Source organism: Bombina bombina, chromosome 2, assembly GCF_027579735.1.
Source record: "Bombina bombina isolate aBomBom1 chromosome 2, aBomBom1.pri, whole genome shotgun sequence".
Lineage (NCBI taxonomy): Eukaryota > Metazoa > Chordata > Amphibia > Anura > Bombinatoridae > Bombina > Bombina bombina.
Genome location: NC_069500.1, coordinates 108900793 through 108919497, shown reverse-complemented (window position 1 = coordinate 108919497; position 18705 = coordinate 108900793). Strand labels below are relative to the sequence as shown.

Sequence of the window (18705 nt, the reverse complement as noted above, 5' to 3'; positions counted from 1 at the left end):
ATTTGCAAGGCTGCAACTTGGTCTTCTCTTTATACTTTTTCCAAATTTTACAAATTTGACACTTTTGCTTCTTCGGAGGCTGTTTTTGGGAGAAAGGTTCTTCAGGCAGTGGTTCCTTCCGTATAAAGAGCCTGCCTGTCCCTCCCGTCATCCGTGTACTTTAGCTTTGGTATTGGTATCCCATAAGTAATGGATGATCCGTGTACTGGATACACTTAACAAGAGAAAACATAATTTATGCTTACCTGATAAATTTATTTCTCTTGTAGTGTATCCAGTCCACGGCCCGCCCTGTCACTTTAAGGCAGGTAATTTTTCCATTAAACTACAGTCACCACTGCACCCTATGGTTTTCCTTTCTCTGCATGTTTTCGGTCGAATGACTGGTAATGGCAGTTAGGGGAGGAGCTATATAGCAGCTCTGCTGGGTGAATCCTCTTGCACTTCCTGTTGGGGAGGAGTTAATATCCCATAAGTAATGGATGATCCGTGGACTGGATACACTACAAGAGAAATAAATTTATCAGGTAAGCATAAATTATGTTTTATAAGCCTTAATCTGTTATGAGTCTAAGAAAATGGCTTACTTACCCCTTAAGGGAAAACTGACAGTCTTCTAGCATTAACATGTCTTGTTAGAAATATGACTGATCATACCTGAAGCAGATAAGCCTGCAAACTGTACCCCCCAACTGAAGTTCTCTGGTTTCAACAGCCCTGCGTGGGAAAAGCAACAGATTTTAGTTACTACTGCTAAAATCATATTCCTCTTTAACAGAAATCTTCTTCATTTGCTGTTGTAGAGTAAATAGTACAAACCGGCACTATTTTAAAATAACAAACTCTTGATAGAAGAATAAAAAACTACAACTAACACCACATACTCTTTATCATCCCCATGGAGATGCTACTTGTTCAGAGCAGCAAAGAGAATGACTGGGGGCGGAGCCAGAGGGGGGGCTATATGGACAGCTCTTGCTGTGTGCTCTCTTTGCCATTTCCTGTAGGGGAAGAGAATATCCCACAAGGATGAAGCCGTGGACCGGACACACCAATGTTGGAGAAAATTATTTTGTGAATCAGACAGAGCATAACATTTTAAAAATGTTTCCAATTTACATCTATTATCAAATTCGCTTTGTTCCCATGATATTCTGTGTTGAAAAAATACCTAGGTAGGTGTCTGGAGCACTATATGGCAGGAAATAGTGCTGCTATCTAGTTTTCTTGCCTATGGATAACACGAAGAACTAAATTCAAACTCCAGGGAGGTGTAATAGGTCTAAATACAGGCTTAATTCTAGATAGAGCCTGACAAAAAGACTGAACATCTGGAACATCTGCCAAACGTTTGTGAAACAAGACTGACAAAGCAGAAATTTGTCCCTTTAAGGAACTTGCTGATAACCCTTTCTCCAATCCTTCTTGGAGAAAAGACAGAATCCTAGGAATCCTAACTTTACTCCATGAGTAACCCTTGGATTCACACCAATAAAGATATTTACGCCATATCTTATGATAGATTTTTCTAGTGACAGGCTTAAAGTATTGATGACCGAATCAGAGAATCCTCGCTTCGATAAAATCAAGCGTTCAATCTCCACGCAGTCAGCTGCAGAGAAATTAGATTTGGATGTTGGAAAGGACCTTGAATGAGTAGGTCCTGTCTGAAAGGAAGTTTCCACGGTGGCAGAGAGGACATGTCCACTAGATCCGCATACCAAGTCCTGTGTGGCCACGCAGGCGCTATCAGGATTACTGAAGCTCTCTCCTGTTTGATTCGAGCAATCAGGTGTGGAAGGAGAGGATACGGTGGAAACACATAAGCTAGGCTGAACGACCAAGGCACTGCCAAGACATCTATCAGTTCGGCCTGAGGATCCCTCGACCTGGATCCGTATCTTGGAAACTTGGCATTCTGTCGAGATGCCATCAGATCCAATTCCGGTCTCCAACTCCGTCAGAAATATTTTCATGTCTACCGGGTCTATCAGAGTTCCCAAGAAAGGAACCCTTGTCTGTGGAACTAGTGAACCTTTCTCTATGTTCACCTTCCAACCGTGAGTTCTCAGGAAAGACAACACTGTGTCCGTGTGAGATTTTGTCAGTTGATACGTTGACGCCTGGATCAGCATATCGTCCAGATAAGGCGCCACTGCTATGCCTCGCGGTCTGAGGACAGCCAGAAGAGACCCTAGAACCTTTGTGAAGATTCTGGGTGCTGTGGCCAACCCGAAGGGAAGAGCCACGAACTGATAATGTTTGCGAATGAAGGCAAACCTTAGAAACTGATGATGATCCTTGTGGATAGGAATATGAAGGTGAGCATCCTTCAAATCCACGGTAGTCATATACTGACCCTCCTGGATCATTGGTAAGATTGTTCTTATAGTCTCCATCTTGAATGATGGGACTCTGAGAAACTTGTTTAGACACTTGAGATCTAAAATGGGTCAAAAAGTTCCCTCTTTTTTTGGGAACCACGAAAAGATTTGAGTAAAACCCCTGTCCCTGTTTCGGTTTTGGAACGGGACAAATTACTCCCATGGTATAGAGGTCTTTTACACAGCGTAAGAATGCCTCTCTTTTTATCTGGTCTACAGATAATCTTGAAAGATGAAATCTCCCTCTTGGGAGAAAGTCCTTGAATTCCAGTTGATACCCGTGGGTCACGATTTCCAGTGCCCAGGGGTCCTGAACATCTCTTGCCCAAGCCTGAGCAAAGAAAGAAAGTCTGCCCCCTACTAGATCTGGTCCCGGATCGGGGGCCGCCCCGTCATGCTTTCTTTGTAGCAGCAGCGGGCTTCTTCGATTGTTTACAGCAAAGTAAAAATGTAGGTCTCCAGTAACACCCCTCGGTATAACAGGTCTACTGCTTACCCCATTCCCTTACAGGGAAATAAATGCCAGCCAGTTCTGATATATCAAGTCTCCTCAGAAATAAAGGGCTGCACATACCTCAATGCTGCTTGTAGCATGAAACCGTTCTCCACACTGAAGATGTCTCTTGTGTTACCTTCAGAAGTCTTGTGGGAACTAACATGGATCTTAGTTACAGCTGCTAAGATCATCAACCTCAGGGCAGAAATCTTCTTCCATATCCCCCTGAGGAAAATAGTACTCACCGGTACCATTTAAAATAAAAAAACTTCTTGATTGAAGAAACACTAACACCTCACTTTACCTCTTCCTAGTATAACACAGGCAAAGAGAATGACTGGAGGTGGAGGGGAAGGGAGGAGCTATATATACAGCTCTGCTGTGGTGCTCTTTGCCACTTTCTGTTAGCAGGAGGATAATATCCCACAAGTAAGGATGATATCCGTGGACTCGTCGTATCTTGTAGAAGAAAAGCCTTTTTAAGGGCACTTGGTAGTTTATTATAGATTAGGGTTTTTTTATTTTGGGGTGTTTTTTTTTTTTTTTTTTTAAACAGAGTATTAGAATAGGAAAAAAATGTATTGTTTTGGATAATTTCGTTTGTTATTTTTTATATTGGTAGGTTTTTTATTTTTTCTAATTTTAGTGGGTTTTTTTTTGTAATGTTAGGTTTTAGTGTAAGGCAGCTTAGGTTTTATTTTGTAGCTAGCTTAGGTTTTATTTTAATTTCACAGGTAAGTTTGTATTTATATTAACTAGGTAGTTCGTAAATAGTTAATAACTATTTACTAACTAGTCTACCTAGTTAAAATAAATACAAACTTACATGTGAAATAAAAATAAAATCTAAGCTAGCTACAATATAACTATTAGTTATATTGTAGCTAGCTTAGGTTTTATTTTACAGGTAAGTATGTATTTAATTTTAAATAGGTATTATTTAGTTAATAATTATAACTTTAATTTGGCTCTATTTTAATTATGTTAAAGTTAGTGGGTGTTAGGGTTATGATTACATTAGGGTTAGGTTTAGGGGTTAATAGTTTAATTTAGGTTGTTGCGATGTGGGGGGCTGGCGGTTAAGTGGTTAATAGGTTTATTTAGTGGTAGTGATGTGGGAGGCCTGAGGTTTAGGGGTTAATAACTTTATTTAGTGGCGGCGGAATAGGGGTTAATAGATTTATTATAGTGTGGGTTATGTTTGGGTGCAGGTGAAAAGGGGTTAATAACTTTAGTATAGTGGTGGCGATATCAGGAGAGGCAGATTTGGGGTTAATAGCTTTATTTAGGTGGCAGCGATATCGGGAGCAGCAGATTAGGTGTTAATAACATTAAGTAGGTGTCTGCAATGTTAGGGGCAGCAGATTAGGGGTGTTTAGACGTGGGGTTTATGTTAGGGTGTTAGGTTTAAACGTATCTTTCCCCCCCCCCATAGACATCAATGGGGCCGCGTTACGGAGCTTTTCATTCTGCGATCGCAGGTGTTAGGTTTTTTTTCCGACCCGCTCTCCCCATTGATGCCTATGGGGAAAGCATGCACGAGCACGTCAAAACAGCGCTTGTATTTTGTGCGGTATGGAGCTTAAAACCACCATATCGCACGCACAAGCCGGGGTTTCAAAACTTGTAATGGCTGCGCTATAGGGGGTGAAATAACACAACTTTTGTTGCGTCCATTTAATTCCCTATAGTGAGTATAATTTGTAATCTACCTGATAGTTCATTATGTGTCACCCTATAGTACTCTCACAAGAACAGACCTTTTGTTTAAGTGTGTAAATGCGCTGTCTACCTTCCATGGGAACAAACAGTAATAATATTATTATTATATTTGGTGGGAGATGCTGCTCTGTTTACCTGTAGTTGGATGTTGGACACGCATTCATCTCCTTGTGTAAAGAAATGAGTTACATACAGACACATGGGCACTGCACATATTGGAAAAGACACTGATGGTCGTATAGACTTGGTGTTGTGAGTGACGCTAAACAGCTTACTCACACAGGACTGAGCCAGCGCTAGAGTACATAAAGTCATACAGAGGAAAAGTGCCTGGGATAAGCAGGTGTTTTAGTGTACTGCTGTAACCTGTATTCACTGCTGTAGAATAACCAGAAGAAATGACTCTCTTTATCTGAATGTAATTTTATATACTGTATATGGACAGTGTCCATTGGACACCCACATACATATACAGTCCAAGAAGGCTTTCCCTCGGGTCTTGTTAAAAAATGTTGTTTTTTTTATTTCACATTTAGGATATAAAAAAAAATCAAAAAAATCTGCTGAGTCTTACTGTTTTACATTTTAATAAATCTTTCACACTTTAAGCACTGTCACCTTTGAATGTTTGTTGAATACAAGCACACAGCTGGATTATACATTGTCAAATATTGCGCTGAAGAGAAAAAGAAAGAATGAAGCAGAAAGAATGGAAAGGTAGGGCTGGGAAAGGAAAGAGGTGCAAAGCCAATTAGGTGAGGGCAAAAAGAAGAGGAAAAAAAATATGCGAGAATTAGAAATGATTTATTACTGTTTTCAGCCTCAGAAGGAGCTGCATATTTTATATAACTAAACGAGATTCAGCTAAATATGTTATATTTAACGGTCACTTATGGATCCAGTCATTTATTTTTCCTTCAGGTCAGTAGCATTTCATAATAAAAAGGGATCAAATCCCTCTAGCGTATACTAAGACCAGACATCAGGACACTGACAAATTGGCAACCGTACTGCAGTGACCATAATATTCATAGGACTATATAACTCATACTGTTAATATCAAAAAACACATCAATTTTCTCTTGTCATGTCAGAAATGTTTTAACACCTCTTTACAGTATTTATGTGTACAATGTCCAAACTCTAGCAAAGTACACATTTCCGTGACACTTCATAAATCTCCCTCCAGCTGCAGTCAGCTTTGTCGTTTCAGATATTTTTTTTCCATTTTATCTTTATAAGTCCTGTCATTTATTAGCTCCTCCTGAGTTTACATACATTTTAAGCTTTCTTACAGTTTACATAGTAAGCACACTGACACCTAAAATTGTCTTTAAATGTGTAAGGAAGAAGAAGTAAAAATAACAGGCTTTTATAGTCCCTGTGTAAGGTTAACAACACAATTTAATCTTTATTCATCCACTTTTTTCAGTGTTGCTCTTGCAAATGGATAAAATTAATGTAAACTGCTGTCATATAGTGCTCCAGAAATAGGCCGTCTCCTAAGCATACATTCCTGCTTTTTAACAAAAGATACCAAGAGAGCAAAGAAACAATAATAGAAGCAAATTAAAAAGTTGTTTAAAATCGAATGCTCTATCTGAATCATGAAAGAAAAATGTTGAGTATTATATCCTTTTAAAGGGACACTAAAGTCAAAATGAATTCCGATAGAACAAATTGCGCACAGTCTTTTTAAATACACATTTTCTGAGGCACCAGTTATTACTGAGCATGTGCAAAATTGCAGTACATAAGTATATGAGTCTTTGAATGGCTGATGGCTGTCACATGATACAAGGGGCAAGCATAATGAAGTATATTTTTAAATTAGTCATAAGAAATCAATTGCATTGTCTTTTATAATGCAGATATTTATTATGCAATTTTCCTGTTTTTAATGGTCTTTTAACTATGACTCACACTGTCCCGATCTAACATGCACAGCAATTTTTTTCTATAAGAAGCACTTTTGCAACACACATATGGTTGCTAAAATGTTTTTACTAAACGTTATCACAATCTTAGCACATGTTACTTGTGGGGCAGATGGCCATAGGTCTCATGTACTTGCATGCACTGCCTCTGGAGGTGAGTGATATTGTGAAGTTTCTATCACTTGAAGAATGAGTGAATGGGAAATGCTAGTGCACGTGACTTAAACCCATATGCTGTGGAGGGTGTATGTACTGTAAAAGCTATCGCCAAAGAAGTGATGACACTAGACAGACAGTAATAGTCAATTTTGTAGAAAAATAAAATGTGATAATTTTTTTAAATAGGATTGCAATTAATTCCATAATCTGAAACAAACAACCAAGGTACCGTAAATAAAAAGTCGAACGTCTAAACCATAACTTACAGTCTTTGTGCCGTGCTGCAGTGTAACTTCATGTGAGTCTGGAATTCTTTTAACAGGATTCTGCAATAAATGAATAAATACATGAATGAAACAGAACTATAAACATTCACAATATGTTTAGGAATAAAGCACTTTTTGTAATGACAATTTTTCAAGCTATTCACTTTCTTACAAGGCAATGTGATATACTTGGTTTCACCCTTACTGAGCTGTTACCAAGTGGCAACAAAAAAAGAGTTATTTCTATATATCATCTCAGTTGCAGGAAAAGAAAACTTGGAGTATATATGTATTAAATAATTATAACAACAACAATATACAATGTATGTCTCTGTTTATGAAATTGTAGCCAATGAAGGTTCCTGAGCTCTCCAGAGACAACTGGTGAATATAAACGCAGGGCTGGAATTGACAGTGTACCAAAGAAGCATTAAATACAAATTCTGGTTCTCGAGTACATAACTTAAAGGGACAGTCAAGTCCAAAAAAACATTCATGTTTCAAATAGGGCATGTAATTTTAAACAACTTTCCAATTTACTTTTATCACCAATTTTGCTTTGTTCTTTTGGTATTTTTAGTTGAAAGTTTGACCTAGGAAGGCTCATATGATAATTTCTAAGCCCTTGAAGGCCGCCTCTAATCACATGCTTTTGTATTTGCTTTTCACAGCTGGGGAGAGCTAGTTCAGGTAAACCCTATAGATTAGGCCATGTTGGCGCCTCTGTTTTTTATTCTTTTCTAAACCCTATAGATAACATTGTGAACACGCCCATGGATTGTGGCAGACGCTGCACTAATTGGCTAAAATAAAATGTCATGTGATCAGGGGGCTGTCAGAAGATGAACACGCCCGTGGATTGTGGCAGACACTGCACTAATTGGAAATAAATAAAATGTCATGTGATCAAGGGGCTGTCAGAAGATGCTTAGATACAAGTTAATCACAGAGGTAAAAGGTGTATTATTATAACTGTGTTGGTTATGCAAAACTGGGGAATGGGTAATAAAGGGATTATATATATTTTAAAACAACAAAAATTCTGGTGTTGACTGTCCCTTTAAATGATTCAGATAGAGTATGCGATTTTAAACAACTTTCCAATTAACTTTTATAATCAATTTTGCTTTGCTCACTTGGTATTCTTTGTTGAAAGATAAACCTAGGTAGGCTCATATGCTAATTTCTAAGCCCTTGAAGGCTGCCTCTTAAAATGCAAGTCTGTCAAAAGAACTGAAATAAGGGGGCAGTCTGCAGAGGCTTATATACAAGGTAATTACAAAGGTAAAAAGTGTATTAAAGCGATAGTAAAATCCAAATAAAACTTTTATCATTCAGATAGGGCGTGTCATTTTAAACAACTTTCTAATTTACTTTTATCATCAAATTTGCTTTGTTCACTTGTTATTCTTAGTTGAAAGCTAAACCTAGGGTAGGCTCATATGCTAATTTCTAAGCCCTTGAAGGCCACCTCTTCTCTGAATGCATTTGACAGTTTTTCACAGCGAGAGGGTATTCGTTCATGTGTTTCATATAAATAACATTGTGCTCACGCACGTGAAGTTATTTAAGAGTCAGAACTAATTGCCTGAAATGCAAGTCTCTCAAAAGATATGAGATAAGGAGGCAGTATTCTTTATCCACGGGGGAAGATGGCACACTCTCCAGAGTGGGGCAAGGAAAGAGACTAGCCAGGTCTCCACTGAACTGCAAACAATCAAATTTTCCCGCCACCAAGTATCTTATTAAAAGACCTTGATTTTCTTAGGCAGGGTCCATAAGTATAACAAACAAACCAACAACATTTCAAACCTGGAATAGGAACCGTTCTTGACATGACCAAGAACCTATTGCAGGTTTAAAACGTTGCTTGTTTGTTATACTTATGGACCCTGCCAAAGAAAATAAAGGTCTTTTAAAAAAATACTCGGTGGCTGGAAAATTTGATTGTTTGCAATAAGGAGGCAGTAAGCAGAAGCTTAGATACAAGGTAATTACAGAGGTAAAAAGTATATTTCTATAACAGTATTTTTTATGCAAAACTGGGGAATGGTAAATAAAGGGATTATCTATCTTTTTAAACAATACCATTTTTGGTGTTTACTATACCTTTAATATAACCATGTTGGTTATGCAATACTGGGGAATAGGTAATAAAGGGATTATCTATCTTTTTAAACAACTGTTCCTTTAAATATACAAAATTATTCATAAATTCTGCATATGTGGTCGTTTTAAGAAGCAAAATCAGTTATTTCATTTGACAAAATAAATGTAAAGGAACTCCATGTAAACTATTTAATACAGTTTATCTCTAAATTTCTCTTTATAGACTATGCACAGCTATCAGCTAGGAACATTATGCTGTATTGTTAAAAAGATCAAAAAAGCTGGGCTATAACCACATAGCAATTCATATTCCGAAATAACTCATGTTCCCACATAACAAGCCAATTTGAATGGGCATGTTCTTGAGAACAATGGGTTATGGTTTCAATGTCCAAAACAGCCGTTTCAAATATAAAAATTAAATTTTATTTTCCATAAATTTAATATTATGCAAGCGGTATAGCAATTCATTAAAAATGCATTAAGGGGAAACCAATGTTAGTGTGGCTTTAGACTGAACATATTTTGTACAATGTACTGTATTTAAAATGGCGTTTGTAAAGGTAACATTTTCATGGTAACTGCAATAATAGTTTACTACAGAGATGTCCTGAAGTATTGACTGCACTAAAAAACATTTGTTTCTTAACAAAACGGCCATTGAGATTTAATGTATGAAGCTGTATCATACAACTATGTATGAAGGAGGTTATTTCAGATCTAGTTTGCTGTGGGTGACCGTTTACCTAAGCCCATGATAGTAAAAACAAAACCCTCCTCCTGTTCTACACAAACCTATCCTATTATTATCATAATGTGTCTCTGCCAACAGAATTGATACAAATTCTAGAATGTAATTATATGAATTGCAACCTAGCTGCACTCCCTATTTCCACAATGAATAACCTGTTTGTGGTTTGGAAATAAAATATAACAATAATAAAAAGTAAAATAATAATAGTTACAGTAGCTAAAGATAAAAAAAAGTATGATAACTTGAGATGATTGTTATTTTGGACATACAATGGAAAATACACATTTTTGGGGCTAGAACACAAATAAGACACAGACTACAATGATATGGTGGCTGATGAAGACAGCCCTGTTATTACAATATGTGCCCTGTGGCCTATCAAACTGTACCACATAAAAACATAGCGACAGTCATGTTAGAACCCACATAATGCAGAAAGCTATCACTTTCTAGGAGAGCCACTTTACCATAGTAGCTGATAGATTCTATGGGGTAGATTTACCATTGTGAGGACGAACATGATCTGCTGTAGTGATCATGTCCGCCGCACATCGATAAATGCCGACTGCATATGTTTATTGGCCGCTAGCAGGGGGCTTCAATCAACCCGATCATATGCGATTGGGCAGATTGCTGTCTGCAGCCTCAGAGGAGGCGTACGAGTTAAGGAGCAGCGGTCTTAAGACTGCTGCTTCTTAAAGGGACAGTCTACACCAGAATATTTATTGTTTTAAAAGATAGATAATCCCTTTATTACCCATTCCCTAGTTTTGCATAACCAACACAGTTATATTAATATACTTTTTACCTCTGTGATTACCTTGTATCTAAGCCTCTGCAAACTGCCCCTTATTTCAGTTCTTTTGACAGACTTGCATTTTAGCCATTTCTCAACTGGTTTGGAAAACAGCACACCTGTCTTTTGGCTTGTGGGGCACAGAACACATACCTGCCACATCCAATCAGAGATCCAAACAACAAAAAAAGAGATTGTTCCAGCCTCCAAAATATTCTTTAAAACGACCTTTATTCTTTTACATAGGGTCCATAGAAAAAAGAATTACAACGTTTCAGGCCTACTATAGGCCCTTAGTCATGTATACTTTAAAATACATAGGTTAATGACTTATATACCCTTCACCTGTTACCTGTTCTCACGTGAGCAACCAATTACACAATAGTGACATCTTGTGGATGCAAATAATAGCACATCCAAACTTGCTTTATTTTAGATGATCACATGAGAAATAGAATTGCATATTAAAAAAACAAAAAAAAAAACAACATATATATTTTAAAAAGAGGAATATTGCACATTATTGGCAGATTAATCCCAACTTAGAAAAAAGAATGTATATCTATACTGAAAGTAGCAATGGATGAAAATACAAAACCTATCCCCACCACAATAGAGCATCCAGGTGTTTTTTCTTTAGCTTTATGTATTTTAGGTAATACATATAATACTGGTCTTACTGGATTGGTTACATATAGGGCATATTTAAAAGAAAAATTGATAATAGGAGTAAATTAGAAGCTTGCTAAAAATTGCATGCGCAATCTGAATCATGAAAGAAGAAATTGGGGTTTCATATCTCTTTAAAGAGACACTTTTATTATGAAGAGTAAAGCTACTCTGAAATATACTTTCATTTCATTCCTTCATTTAGTTTACCCTCTTTATCTGTAATTTAAGTCTGAAAAATTTTCCAGATCCAAACACAGTAGAAATATCGCTAGGGACTCACAAGCAATGCTGGTTCCAAACGGAAATCATTGATCAAATCAGCAGAGCTAATTCCATAACTGAGTTTTGTGACCAGTGCAGCTGATTGAATCAGTTTATTTTTGTTTGCTCAGAACCAGCAGTGCTCTGCTGGTCCCGAGAGGTATTTATACTGTGCGTTTAACCCCTTTGCAGGAGTTAAACACACAATAGTTTAGGGTCGATAGTCTTTAAATTACATGCTCAAACAGACTAGAGCATGTCATTTTTTTTACTATATAGGCCCTTTAATAACATAAATTATGCTTACCTGATCATTTCATTTCCATCTGTATGAGGAGAGTCCACGGCTTTATTCATTACTTGTGGGAAATACAGAACCTGGCCACCAGGAGGAGGCAAAGACACCCCAGCCAAAGGCTTAACCCCTTAATGACCGCAGCACTTTTCCATTTTCTGTCCGTTTGGGACCAAGGCTATTTTTACATTTTTGCAGTGTTTGTGTTTAGCTGTAATTTTCCTCTTACTCATTTACTGTACCCACACATATTATATACCGTTTTTCTCGCCATTAAATGGACTTTCTAAAGATACCATTATTTTCATCATATCTTATAATTTACTATAAAAAAAATTATAAAATATGAGGAAAAATTGAAAAAAAATACACTTTTTCTAACTTTGACCCCCAAAATCTGTTACATATCTACAACCACCAAAAAACACCTATGCTAAATAGTTTCTAAATTTTGTCCTGAGTTTAGAAATACCCAATGTTTACATGTTCTTTACTTTTTTTGCAAGTTATAGGGCCATAAATACAAGTAGCACTTTGCTATTTCCAAACCCCTTTTTTTCAAAATTAGCGCTAGTTACATTAGAACCCTGATATCTTTCAGGAATCTCTGAATATCCATTGACATGTATATATTTTTTTTTAGTAGACAACCCAAAGTATTGATCTAGGCCCATTTTGGTATATTTCATGCCACCATTTCACCGCCAAATGCGTTAAAACAAAAAAAATTGTTCACTTTTTCACAAATTTTTTCACAAACTTTAGGTTTCTCACTGAAATTATTTACAAACAGCTTGTGCAATTATGGCATAAATGGTTGTAAATTCTTCTCTGGGATCCCCTTTGTTCAGAAATAGCAGACTTATATGGCTTTGGTGTTGCTTTTTGGTAATTAGAATGCCACTAAATGCCACTGCGCACCACACGTGTATTATGCCCAGCAGTGAAGGGGTTAATTAGGGAGCATGTAGGGAGCTTTTTGGGGTAATTTTAGCTTTAGTGTAGTGTAGTAGACAACCCCAAGTATTGATCTAGGCCCATTTTGGTATATTTCATGCCACCATTTCACCGCCAAATGCGATCAAATTAAAAAAAAACGTTAAATTTTTCACAATTTTAGGTTTCTCACTGAAATCATTTACAAACAGCTTGTGCAGTTATGGCACAAATGGTTGTAAATGCTTCTCTGGGATCCCCTTTGTTCAGAAATAGCAGACATATATGGCTTTGGCGTTGCTTTTTGGTATTTAGAAGGCCGCTAAATGCCGCTGCGCATCACACGTGTATTATGGCTAGCAGTGAAGGGGTTAATTAGGTAGCTTGTAGGGAGCTTGCAGGGTTAATATCACATTTAGTGTAGAGCTCAGCCTCCCACCTGAAACATCAGACCCCCTGATCCCTCCCAAACAGCTCTCTTCCCTCCCCCACTCCACAATTGTCCCCGCCATCTTAAGTACTGGCAGAAAGTCTGCCAGTACTAAAATAAAAGCTATGTTTTTTTTTTTTTTTTTTTTTAAAAAGCATATTTACATATGCTGCTGTGTACTATCCCCCCCTTAGCCCCCAACCTCACTGATCCCCCCCAAACAGCTCTATAACCCTCCCACTCTAACTTAATCTGCGCCATTTTGGGTACTGGCAGCTGTCTGCCAGTACCCAGTTTAACAGAAAAAATGTTTTTTTTTTAGTTTTTATTAAATTTTTCTGCAGTGTAGCTTCCCCCCACACAAAACCAACCCCCCCACCCCTCCATGATCTCTTTTTGTGCTTTTGCACAAACAAGATTTGGCCATTTGTTACCAAAAAATTTTTCCATAGTGTAGCGGTTCCCACCCGCTCCCGCCCCGTGCACGCGCCCGCCCGCCACCCTCCGTGCACGCGCGCGCGCCCGTGCGCGCCCCCTAACGGCCCGCCCCCGATCCCGCCCCCCCTTGACGACACAGGGAACACCGATGGCCGCCCACCCGCCTCCCAAGTCGGCTCCCACCCACCAACGATACCGGCCATCGATGTCCGGTGCAGAGAGGGCCACAGAGTGGCTCTCTCTGCATCGGATGGCCGTGTAAGGTTATTGCAGGATGCCTCCATATCGAGGCATCACTGCAATAACCGGAAAGCAGCTGGAAGCGAGCAAGATCGCTTCCAGCTGCTTTCCACACCGAGGACGTGCAGGGTACGTCCTCAGGCATTAACTGCCTTTTTTTTGAGGACGTACCCTGCACGTCCTCGGTCATTAAGGGGTTAAATACCTCCCCCACTCCCCTCATCCCCCAGTCATTCTGCCGAGGGAACAAGGAACAGTAGGATAAATATCAAGGTATAAATTGTACCAGAAGAAAAACCAAAGAAATTTAGGTCCGCCCAACAGAGAACCGGGCGGGAGCCATGGATTCTCCTCATACAGATGGAAATAAAATTATCAGGTAAGCATAATTTATGTTTTTCATCTTAATATGAGGAGAGTCCACGGCTTCATTCATTACTTGTGGGAAACAAATACCCAAGCTCTAGAGGACACTGAATGAAAAAAAGGGGAGGGAAAAGGCGGACCCTATTCTGAGGGCACCACAGCCTGCAAGAGCTTTTTCACAAAAGCTGCTTCCTCCAAAGCAAATACGTCAAATTTGTAAAACTTTGAGTATGTAAGGAGGACCAAGTAGCCGCCTTACAAATCTGCTCCATAGAGGCCTCATTCTTGAAGGCCCAAGAAGAAGCCACAGCTCTAGTTGAGTGAGCCGTAATCCTCTGAGGAGGCTTATGTCGCACTGTCTCATAAGCCAAGTGAATCATGCTTCTCAGCCAAAAAGATAGGGAAGTGGAAGAAGCCTTCTGCCCTTTGTGCATCCCCGAATAGACAACAAACAATGATGAAGTCTGTCTGAAATCCTTCGTAGCCTGAAGATAAAATTTCAAAGCTCGAACTACATCCAAATTATGAAGTAACCGTTTTTTAGGACATAAGGAAGGAACTACAATCTCCTGATTGATGATGCGATCAGATACAACCTTAGGGAGAAATCCCAACCCAGTTTGAAGGACAGCCTTATCGGCATGAAAAACCAGGTAAGGAGGCTCACATTGCAAGGCTGCCAACTCAGAGATTATGTGTGCCGAGGCAATAGCCAGTAGAAAAAGAACCTTCCAAGACAGTAATTTAAAGGGACTATAAACCCAAATTTTTTCTTTCATGGTTTAGATAGAGAATACCATTTTAAACAACTTTCTAATTTACTTCAATTCTCTAATTTGCTTCATTTTCTTGATATTCTTTCTGAAAAGCATATCTAGATAAGCTCAGTGGCTTCTGATTGGTAGCTGCACATAGATGCCTCATGTGATTGGCACACCAATGTGCATTGCTATTTCTTTAACAAAGGATATCTAAAGATTGCAGCAAATTAGATAATAGAAGTAAATTGGAATGTTGTTTAAAATTGTATTCTCTATCTGAATCGTGAAAGAAAATTTGTGGGTTTTATGGCCCTTTAATGTCAAGAGAATGCATAGGCTCAAACGGAGCCCTCTGCAAAACCATAAGAACCAAATTCAAACTCCAAGGAGGAGCAGAATGCCTAAATACAGGCCTGATCCTGGATAGAGCCTGAACAAAAGACTGTATATCAGGAAGCTCAGCGAGCTTCTTGTGTAATACGGATAAAGCCGAAATCTGTCCCTTTAAGGAACTGGCGGCATGTCCCTTCTCCAAACTGTCCTGGAGGAAGGAAAGGATCCTAGATACCCTAACCTTATGCCAGGGATACCCACGAGACTCACACCAGAATAAGTAGGTCCTTCACACCTTATGATAGATGCGTCGGGTGACCGGCTTCCTGGCTTGAATGAGAGTATCAATCACATGCTCATAAAACCCTCTCCTGGCTAAGAGTAAGCGTTCAATCCCCACGCAGTAAGCCTCATAGAATCTAGATTTTGATGCACAAAGGGGTCCTGTACCAGCAGATCTCTGTGACAGGGCAACCTCCATGGAGGAGACAATGACATCCCCAACAGATCTGCAAACCACATTCTCCGCGGCCAAGATGGAGCAATCATAATAGTCGATGCTTGCTCCTGCTTGATGCAGGTCACTACTCGAGGTAGAAGTGGTGGAAATATGTAGACTAGGCTGAGCCCCCAAGGCACTGCTAAGGCATCTATCAGCTCTGCCTGGGGATCCCTGGACCATGACCCGTATCTGGGTAGCTTGAAATTGAGTATGGACGCCATGAAATCTATCTCCGGTGCCCCCATCTGCAAATATGCAAAAATATGTGGGACACCACATATCTCCGCAAACACTTCCAGGTTAAGAGACCATTCCTCTGGATGAAACGATTGTCTGCTGATAAAATCCGCTTACCAGTTGTCCACACCTGGGATGTGGATCGCTGACAGCGAACAATTGTGCGTCTCTGCCCATTCCAGAATTCAAGATACTTCCCTCATGGCTAGGGAGCTTCTCGTTTCCCCCCCCCCCCCCCGATGGTTGATGTAGGCCACCGAGGTAACATTGTCCAACTGGAATCTGATGAACTGGGATGAACTCAGGAGGGGCCAAACCTTCAGAGCATTGAAGATCGCTCGAAGTTCCAGGATGTTGATCCGAAGAAGCAACTCTTCCCGAATCCACCTGCCCTGTGCCTTCCTGGCACCCCAAACAGCTCCCCATCCTGAGAGGCTTGTGTCCGTAATCACAATCTCTCAGGATGGTCTCAGGAAGAATGTCCCCTGGGACAGCCGATCCGGAGAGAGCCACCAACAGAGGGATTCCAGAGAAATCTGTTGGGAGAGATCTGAGTGATCGCCGTTCCATTGCCTCAGCATGCACAACTGAAGAGGTCTGAGATGGAACCTGGCGTATGGAATTAAATCTATGCTGGATACCATGAGCCCAATCACCTCCATACACTGAGTCACAGATGGTCTTGAGGAGGTCTGAGGGAAAAGCAGCTGAAGGCAATTTTGCAATGTCTCTGGTCTGTCAGGAATATATTCATGGATATAGAGTCTATTATCATGCCCAGGAACTCCACTCTGGTACTGAGAACCAGAGAACTCTTTCCTGAGTTTAACTTCCATCCATGAGATCAAAGAAGAAGTAGAAGAGCTCTTGAATGATCCTCTGCCCGCCGGCAGGATGGAGCCTGGACCAGGATGTCGTCCAGATAAGGTGCTACTACAATACCTCTGGATCTCGCCACCGTGAGCAGAGCTCCCAGAACCTTCGTAAAGACTCTTGGAGCAGTAGCCAGACCGAAGGGGAGAGCTACAAACTGGAAGTGCTGGTCCAGAAAAGCGAATCTTAGGAACTTGAAGTGATCCTTGTGTATTGGCACATGAAGGTAAGCGTCCTTCAAGTCTATAGTAGTCATGAACTGTCCCTCTTGAACTAAGGGCCGGATAGATCTAATTGTCTCCATCTTGAATGATGGGATCGACAGAAACCTGTTTAAGCACTTTAGGTCTAGAATCAGGCGAAACTTGCCCTCCTTCTTTGGGACCACGAAAAGGTTTGAATAGTACCCTAGACCTCTTTCTGCTAGAGGTACCGTTACAATTACTCCTAGAGAGGAGAGATCCCTCACACACTCTAGAAAGGCATTTCATTTCTCTGGATTTGATGAAAGATTTGACAAGAGGAATCTGCCCGTGGGAGGGTGAGATTTGAAATCTATCCTGTAACCCTGGGCAATGACCTCCAGAACCCAAGGATCCTGCACGTTTCTCATCCAAGTCTCTGAGAATAGAGATAGTCTGCCCCCTATGAGATCCAGAGACGGATCGGGGGCCGCCCCTTTATGCTGATTTTGTCTCTGCTGGCTTCTTGCTCTGCTTGGATTTATTCCAAGACTGAGAAGGCTTCCAAGATCCCTTGGACTGCACGGGTTTCGCGGTAGGCTGCTGTTGTTTGGACTTGTCCAAACGAAAGAGACGAAAATTAGGACCTTTAGGCTTATTCTTCTTATCCTGTGGAAGAAAGGCACCCTTGCCCCCCGTGACCGTGGTTTTGATAGAGTCCAGGCCTGCACCGAAAAGAATCTTTCCCTTAAATGGAAGGTAAAGTAATCTAGATTTGGACGTCATGTCAGCAGACCACGACTTCAACCACAGACCACTCCGGGCCAGAACAGAAAAACAGAATTTATGCTTACCTGATAAATTACTTTCTCCAACGGTGTGTCCGGTCCACGGCGTCATCCTTACTTGTGGGATATTCTCTTCCCCAACAGGAAATGGCAAAGAGCCCAGCAAAGCTGGTCACATGATCCCTCCTAGGCTCCGCCTTCCCCAGTCATTCGACCGACGTAAAGGAGGAATATGCATAGGAGAAATCATATGATACCGTGGTGACTGTAGTTAGAGAAAATAATTCATCAGACCTGATTAAAAAACCAGGGCGGGCCGTGGACCGGACACACCGTTGGAGAAAGTAATTTATCAGGTAAGCATAAATTCTGTTTTCTCCAACATAGGTGTGTCCGGTCCACGGCGTCATCCTTACTTGTGGGAACCAATACCAAAGCTTTAGGACACGGATGATGGGAGGGAGCAAATCAGATCACCTAGATGGAAGGCACCACGGCTTGCAAAACCTTTCTCCCAAAAATAGCCTCAGAAGAAGCAAAAGTATCAAATTTGTAAAATTTGGCAAAAGTGTGCAGTGAAGACCAAGTCGCTGCCTTACATATCTGATCAACAGAAGCCTCGTTCTTGAAGGCCCATGTGGAAGCCACAGCCCTAGTGGAGTGAGCTGTGATTCTTTCAGGAGGCTGCCGTCCGGCAGTCTCATAAGCTAATCGGATGATGCTTTTAAGCCAAAAAGAGAGAGAGGTAGAAGTTGCTTTTTGACCTCT

The 18705-nt window shown here is 40.1% G+C and overlaps 1 protein-coding gene across 1 annotated transcript in view; it reads right to left on the bottom strand.

The window, feature by feature from the left end:
* WDR70 (WD repeat domain 70) overlaps positions 1-18705 on the bottom strand; it is an 811922-nt gene that overhangs the window by 642745 nt on the left and 150472 nt on the right. Inside the window, 1 exon segment of the mRNA XM_053701217.1 lies at positions 6965-7024. Coding sequence (XP_053557192.1) covers positions 6965-7024 — 60 coding nt within the window.